The sequence below is a fragment of the Neomonachus schauinslandi genome, chromosome 4 (assembly GCF_002201575.2).
Source record: "Neomonachus schauinslandi chromosome 4, ASM220157v2, whole genome shotgun sequence".
Taxonomy (NCBI): Eukaryota; Metazoa; Chordata; class Mammalia; order Carnivora; family Phocidae; genus Neomonachus; species Neomonachus schauinslandi.
The window spans coordinates 187,371,592-187,379,984 of NC_058406.1; the positions used below are offsets into that span (position 1 = coordinate 187,371,592).

The 8,393-nt window shown below is 69.1% G+C and overlaps 1 protein-coding gene across 3 annotated transcripts in view; it reads right to left on the reverse strand.

Moving 5' to 3' along the window:
* The window catches only part of PLEC (plectin), a 53,654-nt gene that overhangs the window by 4,210 nt on the left and 41,051 nt on the right, over positions 1–8,393 (reverse strand). For all 3 annotated transcript variants that reach the window (XM_044914700.1, XM_044914702.1, XM_044914701.1), the window contains exons 24-32: positions 8,152–8,309; positions 7,860–8,038; positions 6,674–6,812; positions 6,228–6,584; positions 6,062–6,145; positions 5,798–5,902; positions 5,600–5,698; positions 1,309–4,689; positions 29–1,222 (exon numbers count right to left, since the gene is read on the reverse strand). In XM_044914700.1, the coding sequence (XP_044770635.1) occupies positions 29–1,222; positions 1,309–4,689; positions 5,600–5,698; positions 5,798–5,902; positions 6,062–6,145; positions 6,228–6,584; positions 6,674–6,812; positions 7,860–8,038; positions 8,152–8,309 (5,696 nt within the window). The remainder of the gene's footprint in view (positions 1–28; positions 1,223–1,308; positions 4,690–5,599; positions 5,699–5,797; positions 5,903–6,061; positions 6,146–6,227; positions 6,585–6,673; positions 6,813–7,859; positions 8,039–8,151; positions 8,310–8,393) is intronic.

Below are 8,393 nucleotides of genomic sequence, written 5' to 3' on the forward strand. Positions count from 1 at the left end.
GCAGCAGGCGCAGCCCCGTCTCGGGGTCCTCCACACAGCGCTCCAGCAGCTGCAGGTACGTGAGGTTCTCGTGCGTGTTGGGGTCGAAGAAGCCCTTGGTGTCGTCGCTCGGGTCCGCCAGGACGCGGCTCATCTCCTCGTCGAAGTAGCCACGCCGGTAGGCCACGTCCACGGGCAGCCGGTGGCTGTGCACGGGGTCGATGATGCCGCCCGTGGCGATCTGGGCCTCCAGCAGGCGGATGCCGTGGTCGTGGACGACGAGGTCCTTCTTCATGGCCTGGAAGAGGGAGATCTGCTCCCCGGTGTAGGGGTCCTTGTAGCCGGTGACGGCGCGCTCGGCTGACAGCAGCTTGTGGTGTAGCTCGGGGCCCACCACGCCTTCCTTCACGGCCTCGTTGACAGTCAGCCGCCGATTCTGCACGGGGTCCAGGAGGAAGCCGGAGGCAGCCTGAGCCTCGAGCAGGATGAGCGCCGTGCCCGGGCTCAGCAGCTGCCGCTGGAGGGCCGCATAAACGCTCAGCTTCTCGTTGGTGGGCTTCAGCAGCAGCCCTGCGATGCCACTGCGGCCCCGCAGGTACCGGCGCACGTCCTCCCGCTGGGCAAGCTCAGCCACTGTTGTGTGGCCCTCGGCCAGCCGCTGCAGCTCCTCCGAGCTCAGGACGCCAACCTCCTGCAGCCGCTGGGCCGGCACCTTCCGCCGCAGCCCATCAAACGCGTGCACGTGCTCCACCTCCGCGGCCGGGCCGTCAGGCGCGTCCCGGCCGTTAGGCAGGGCTTTGGCGGCCACGGCCTGCGAGGCAGCGATCTCCTCGGAATGTGCCACCGCAGCCCGGTGCTCCTCCTCCAGGCGCTGCAGCCGCTCGCGCAGCCGCCGGTTCTCCTCGGCCAGCAGCTTCTCCTGCTGCTGACGTTGCTGCTCCAGCTGCTGCAGCTCCTCCTGCTTGCGCCGCACGCCCTCCTCCGCGTCACGCTGGCGCTGCAGGGCCTCCTCCATGCTGGCCACCAGCCGCTGCCTCTCCTGCGCCATCTGCTGCTGCTGCCGCTGCTGCTCCTCGCGCAGCTGCTGCGCCTTGGCCACCTCGTCCTGGAACAGCTGCTCCAGCTTGGCCTTCTCCTGCTCGATGGAGTGCTCCCGCTGCAGCAGGCGGTCCTTCTCTGACAGGAAGCTCTGCTGCAGCGCCCGCGTCTCCTGCAGCAGCTGCTCCTGCTGCACCACCTGCATCTGGAGAGAGAGAGAGAGGGACAGTCAGGGACGCCAGGGGCCCCCACCCGGGCCCACCCACTTGCTCGTGGAGGGCAGGCCGGTACCTCCTCGGACTTCTGCTGCAGCAATGTGGCCTCCTCCTGGAGCTTCTCCTTCTCACGCTCCAGCTCAGCAATGGCCGCTCGGAGGCGCTCGGCGTCATGGTCACTCTGCTGCCGCTGGACCTCAAGCGTGTGTACCAGCGTCACCTTCTCCTGCGTGGCGAGCTCAGTGCGGTGCAGCTTCTCGCCGATCTCCTCGGCCTGTCTGCGGAAGCGCTGGGCATCCTCCTCGGCACGGGCCTGCGCCTGGCTCATCTCGGCCACGCGAAGCTTGAGGCGCTCGGCCTCAGCGCTCATCTCCAGCTGCCGCTGCCGCTCCAGCTCCAAAGTCCGCTGGAAGCCCTGTGTCTCCTGCACCAGCTGCTGCGCCATCTGCTCCTTGTCCTCCTGCAGCTGCCGGGCCTGCTCCTGCGCGAGCTCCTTCTGCTGCTGCAGCAGCTCTGCCTCGGCCTTGAGGCGCGTGGCCTCCTGCACCGCCTGCATCTTCTCCTTGAGCATCTTTTCAGCGAGGGCCCGCTGTTGCGCCAGGTCCTCCTCGGCCAGCTGCCGCAGCCGGGCCGCCTCCTGGGCTGCCACGCTCAGCCGGGCCGCCTCCTCCGCAACCTGCTTCATCTTCTCGGCCTCCTCCTGCAGGAAGCGCTGGGTGTTGTCCTTGTCACGCAAGATGAGCGCACGGTTCTCCGCCTCGATGCGCGCCTTGAGTTTGCTCAGCTCCTCCATCTGCACGCGCACGGAGAAGAGCTCCTCCTCCACCTGGCTGCGCTGCCGGGCTGCCTCCATCACCTCCGCCTTGAGCCGCTGCAGCTCCTCATCCAAGATGCCCTTCTGGTGGTCAGTCTCCTCCAGCTGCAGCCGCAGGGCGGTCAGTTCCTGCTCCACCTGTGCCTTCTGCCGCAGAGTCTGCTCCGCAAATTTCTTGTGCTTTTCCATCTCAGCGTCAGCCGCCTGCTTCTGCTTCAAAGCCGCCTGCTCGGCCTGCGCCCGCCGGGCCGCCTCCTGCTCCGCCTCCTTGCGCAGCTTCTCCGCGGCAGCCTGCGCCTCCGCCCGGGCCCGCGCCTGCTCTTCCGCCAACTGCTTCAGCCGCTCGGCCTCTTCCACCTGCTGCCGGGACTGAGCCGCCTCCAACTCGGCGCGCTCCCGGGCCTCCTCCGCCTCCTCGGCAGCCCGCCGCGCGGCCTCTGCCTCGCCGCGCAGCCGCTCCAGCATGCTCTGCTCCTGCTGGAGCGTCTGCTGCAGCTCCTGTTCCTTCTGCTGCACCGCAAAGGCGTGCGCCTTCTCCTCCGCTTGCAGCCGCTTCTGGGCGGCCTCCTGGGCCAGCTGCAGCTGCCGCGCCGACTCCTGCTCTGCCCGCTCGCGGAGGCGCCGCGCCTCCTCCACCTTGGCCTTGAGCCGCTCCACCTCCTCCAGCGCCAACTTGCGCTGCCGCGCGGCCTCCTCCTCCGCCACCAGGCTCTTCTGCACACGCTCCTCAGCCTCGCGGCGCCGCTGTTCCTCCTCGGCCGCCAGCTGCCGCTGCCGCGCAGCCTCCCGCTCAGCCTGCTCCTTGCTGCGCAGCGTGTCCTCAGCATTGCTGCGGATGCGCCCCAGCTCCAGCTCCAGCTCCGCCTTGCCGGCGGCCGCCTTCTCAAAGCTCGCCTTGAGGGCCAGGATCTCCTCCTCCACCTGCCGCCGCTGCCGCAGCGTGTCCTCCACCAGCCCCTTCTGCCGCTCCAGCTCACTGTCGGACGCCTTGCGCAGCTGCATCAGCCGCTCCTCGATGTCCGCCTTGTGCTGGGCCGCCTGCTCCTCCAGCCGCCGCCGCTGGAAGGCCTCGTCCTCTGCCAGCCGCCGCAGACGCTCGTTCTCCGCCTCCTTCTCCTTGAGCGCGATCTCTGCCTCGGTCTTGAGCCGCGTGGCCTCACTGATGGCGGCCAGCTTCTCGGCCAGCACCCGCTCCGCCTCCGCCCGCTGCCGCGCCGCGTCCTCCTCAGCCAGCTGCCGCTGCCGCTTGGTCTCCTCGGCCAGGGCGCGCAGGCGAGCGGCCTCCTCAGCCAACTCGCGGAAGCGGCTGGCCTCGGCCTCCAGCCTCTGCTTGGACTTCTCGCTGGTGGAGCGCGACTCCTCCTCGGCGCGCGCCTTGCTGGCCAGCAGCACCTCCATCTCCGCGCGCACCGTCGTCAGCTCCGCCTCCAGCTCCTGGCGCTTCTGCGCAGCCGCGGTCGCCTCGCGCTGCAGCCGCGCCAGCGCCTCCTCCAGGAGCTGGCGCTGCTGCTCCCCCTGCTCGGTGCCGGCCCGCAGCCGGATCAGCTCCTGCTCCGCCGCCAGGCGCTGCTGGGCGGTGCCCTCCGCCAGCTGCCGCTGCTTCTCCAGCTCCTGCTCGGCCAGCTCCCGCTGCCGCACGGCCTGCTCCTCCGCCTTGCCGCGGCGCCGGGCCTCGCGCTCCGCCTCCTCCTTCTGCTGCTCCGCCTCCGCCTGCGCCAGGCTTTTCTGCTGCGCCACCTCCTCCGCCTGCAGCCGCAGGCGCAGCGCCTCGTTGGCCTTCAGCCGCCAGCGCTCCAGCTCCCGCTCGGCCTCCTCCCGGGCGCGCTCCGCCTCAGCCTGCCGCTGCGCCTGCCGCGCGGCCTCCTCCCGCAGCTGCGCCACCGCCACGTGCTCTTCCTGCAGGGTGCGCTCCAGCTGCGCTGTCTTCTCCGCGAACGAGGCGCGCTTGCTCTGCAGCTCCACCTCAGCGCTGCGCTGCGCCGTCTCCAGGGCCACCTGCACCTGGCGCGCCCGCTCGGCCTCCGCCTGCCGGAGGCGCCGCTCCGCTTCCTCCGCCTGGAGCTGCAGCTCCTCCAGCGCCTGCAGGGCCCGCTGCTTTTCCCGGGCCGCCTCGGCCTCCGCCTTGACGCGCAGGGCCAGCTCGGCCTCCGCCTGTCGCTTGCGCTGGCTCTCGTCCTGCACCTGCCGCCGCAAGCGCTCCGCCTCCTCCTGCGCCTGCCGCTTCTGTGCCTCAGCCTCCTCAGCCCGCGCGCGTAGGGCCTGCAGCTCGCCCTCCGCCCCGCCGCGCTGGCGCTCGGTAGCCTCCAGCTGCAGGCGCACCACGCGGATCTCCTCCTCGATGCGCAGCCGGCTGCGTTCGGCCGCCTCCACCTGTCGGGCCTTCGCCTGGATCTCGGCCTCCGAGCTCTGCCGCAAGTGTTGCAGCTCCTCCTGAATGCTCCGCTTCTGCTGCTGCGCGTCCACCGCTGCCTCCTCCCGCCGCGCCACCTCCTCCTGCATGCGCTGCTGCAGCTCCTGGGCCTCGCGCTCGGCCTGCGCCTTCGCCTGGGCGTGCGCCTCGGCCAGCTGCCGCTGCTTCTCCAGCGCGGCCTCCACCTGGGCCAGCCGCTCCCGCTCCTCTGCCCGCTGCTGCTCAGCCAGCCTCTGTGGCCACGGCCGGGTGGGGGGGAGAGAACCGGAGAGAGCAGTGAGCGCGGAGCGGGCCGCGGGGCACGCAAAGGACACGGCACCACCACAGTTCACTCCGACAGCACGGGGCAGGGGACGGGGGCGGGGGACGACAGAGGTCACAGCCCGGCCGAAGGAGACAGCGTGCACCCTCCCAGGGCACTCAGGGCAGCGAGCGCAGCCTGGCCCCACCGTGCTCACCAGCCTGGGGAAGGAGGCCCAGGCGTCCTCCCCTCTTCCCGCAGACAGGCCATGGAGACAGACGGACAGGGAGAGAGAGAGAGAGCAAAGCAGGCAGTGTGCAGGGCTTGCGAGCCGCGCCCACCACCCAGCCCTGCCTGAGCCCCGCTGGGCACCTGCTGGCCTGGCTCTGGCCACAGGGCCCCTCTCCCTGGCCTAGGCCCATTCCTGCAGCCCGGCGGGGCAGGGCGGGGCATCCAGCGTGAGGCAGCAGTGCAGCCCCAAGGGACTGCAAGCCCTGCAGAGAGGAGGCCGCAGGTAGGCCAGACGGCGAGCCCACCAGGAAGCAGGAGGAACAGGACAGGGAGCCACCTGGGACCCTCCCTCCCCAGCTCCCATGATCTCCTACTCCTCAGCTCTTCCAGAGCAAGTGGCCGAGCGGAGAGGCTGCATGGAATCCCAAGAAGGAACACACATGAGAGAGCCAGGAGGACACCTGGTTGCGGCACGTGCCAACAGAGGAGAAAGAGGAGGTGCCAGCCACCATGGGGAGAGCAGTGCAGCGCCAGGCCAAGGTGGGGCAGGCCGTGCTGCAGGGGAGGGGGCAGAGCTGGACTCAGTGGTCTCAGACAGGTTCCCAGGGGCGGCATCTCGGGGGGGGGGGGGTGGGCAGGAGGACGACACTTCCACCCCCAGCAGGCCGTACCTCCTCCTCCTCCATGCGCCGCAGAGTCTCGCTGATGAACTTGATGTACTGACTTGTGAGTGTGGTCAGCTCGCTGTACCTCGTGCGCAGGTCTACGTACTGGGGGGTGGGAGGAAGGAGGCAGCCAGGGTCAGGCCTGCCTTGAGCCCTAGGGCCCACGCGGCCCACGCAGCCCAGCAGCCCCACCCCCGGCCCTACCTCCTGGATGATGCTCTCAGACCCAGACTGGACCTTGGGCTTCTTGGCTGGGGAGGCCACCGGTTCCAGCTGTGCCTTGTACGTGACCAGCTGGAGCTCATAGTCCTGTAAAGACACGACAGTGAGTCACCAGCTTTGCGCCCCCCTCACCCTGCGCCCGAACGTGCCCCAGGCTTTCAACAGGGTGGCCCGGGCTCGGGGGTACCTCCTCTTAAGGAGAGAGGCCAGCCTCCATGAGGGTAGCAGGAAGCCCGGGAGCCTCACCTTGATGGCATTGATGTACTGCTTCGCAAGGCGCTGGCACTCCTCCACCTTCTCCCTTTGCCGCTCGATTTCCTCCAGCAGGGCCTGGGGGGCAGGGCGGTCAGCGGCCACAGGGCGCGCCCCCTTGCCGCCCCTCCCACCCACCCGGGGCCCAGCCCGCACCCACCTCCTCCTGCCGCAGCTGCTCCCGCACTGCCTGGCTGTTGGCCAGAGGCACGGCCTGGATCTGCTGCTGCCGCTGCTTGGCGTCCTGCAGCCAGGAGTCCAGCAGGTCCGCGCTCTCACGGTAGTAACGAAGCTGGCGGCCCAGCTGTTCGAGCTCGCGCTGTCTCACATCCGTCTGGGCCAGCACGGCCTGCCAGCGCTCCAGCAGTGGGGCAACCCGCTCGCGCCAGCGTTCCACATCCACGTCCCGCTCGCCGTGCTGCCGCTGCAGCCGCTCGCCCACCTCCTGAGCCCCCCGCAGCTCATCCCGCAGGGCGTCAAACACGGGCTGCTGTGCTTCTGCCTGGACCCGGAGTTTCTGCAGAGGCAGGTGCAGTCTCAGCCCTAGGGCCCCGCCTCTGACCCCCGAGCCCCCGCCCTCACGGCGAGGCCCCGGCCCCGCAGTACCTTCAATGCAGCCTTGGTAGCCTCAAGCTCTGGGAGGGTGGCAGGCACGGCCTGGGCCTCCTTGAGCTGCTCCTCGTGTGCCTTGAGCACTTCCTCCGCCCCCTGTGTGCTGCGGATCACCAGACTGATGGTCTTGAGCCTGCGGGGAGAACGGGACTCAGCACGGGGGTGAGCGACACCAAGTCCCATGCAAGGAACCAGAACCCTGGTAGTCAGCTGATCCCTGCGGTCACGGGCGTCAGGGAGAACAGAAGCCTCGGGGAGAGGGTGGCTGGGGACCTCTGGGACCCAGGGACACTTCAGCTCTGGACTGAGTCCTGGAGACAGCTGTGCTGTCCAGAGAAACAGCAGAAGAGATCCCCAGTCTGCCACCCCTGGAGCCTGGGAGAAGCTCTCAGCCTTCCAGGCCTAAGACTGGGTAAGGGATGACACCATGAACCAGATGATGACGTTCCTAACATATCTGGCTTTGTAAAGAAAGCATGGCTAACACTCGGATGTGCTGTTTACACCCCAGACATTATAGAAGAACCGTGGGCCCTCAGAGCCCAGTCGGTGATGAGACTGAGGGAAGGGGTAGAGAATGGCACACAATCCTTCCAAAAGAGACTCTGAACCATGTGAACGTACATGCTGGAACGTACGTGCTGTAGGTGGTTGGCAACGGGCCCGTAGAGGAAGGGGCCTGGGAAGGGTTGCATTTCCCCAGGGACACATGGAAACAAGCACGGACTGGTGGGGGGGAATTGCTGGCCCCCCGAAAAGACCTCAGCCTCAGGTCTGCTCATCCCCTGCCCTACCGCCTGCCTGCCCCCTGCAGCTCCTCATGCCCACTCTCCACCAAGAAGTGCCCCCCCAACCCCGGCCAAGCCCCTTGTCTGAACCTCACTGGCCATGGGCCACCCCCCCCTTCTGGTGTTCCTCACCCAGCTCCTCCTCGGTCTCCTTCCCCTGCCTGCACACCCCAGGCAATCCTCCCCCCTTCAGGGCACATCAGGGCTGACCCCTCTGGCCACATCCACAACCACCACCCCGGTCCACACCCACCTCTTGGCCAGACCGCTCAGCAGACCCCTCCTCCTGGCCCCCATCAGCCTGTCCTCCACCAGCACACAGCAGTCAGGCCCCCCTCCGCTCAGAACCTTCCCACCGTCGCGGCTCCCCGGCCACCCGCAGGTGCACTCACTTCTCCAGGTAGATCGCAGACAGGCTGCGGACCTGCTCCAGCTTGCCCAGGGTCAGCTCCAGCTCTGAGCGCAGAGTCGGGGCAGCGGGTGACGGCTCAGGCAGGGCCAGGACCTTCTCGGCCTCAGCAGAGAGCCGGGCGACACCCTTGCCCAGGCCCTCCACCTCAGCTTGTGCTTTCTGAGGAGAAACCGAGTAGGGGACAAGCTTACTTCGGGAGCCCCGCACCCAGCACCCCAGGAAGGCTGGGGAGGGCGGGCCGGGGAGGGCGGTGGGGCCGGGCGGGTGCCTGCCTGCTGCTCGGCAATGCGCTGCGCACACTCCCGCGCAGGCTCTTTCTCTAGCGGCAGTCGCAGGCGATGCACGGTGCGGGTCTCGCAGGCCTCCAGCTGCAGCCGGATGTCCTTGAGCTCGGAGATGCATCGCTGACAGCGAGACTCCTCCTGTGCGCCTGCAGACACATCCTGCTCACGGGGCCGCCCGCTGCCGCCCCCCCCCCCCCCCCCCCCCCCCCCCCCCCCCCCCCCCCCCCCCC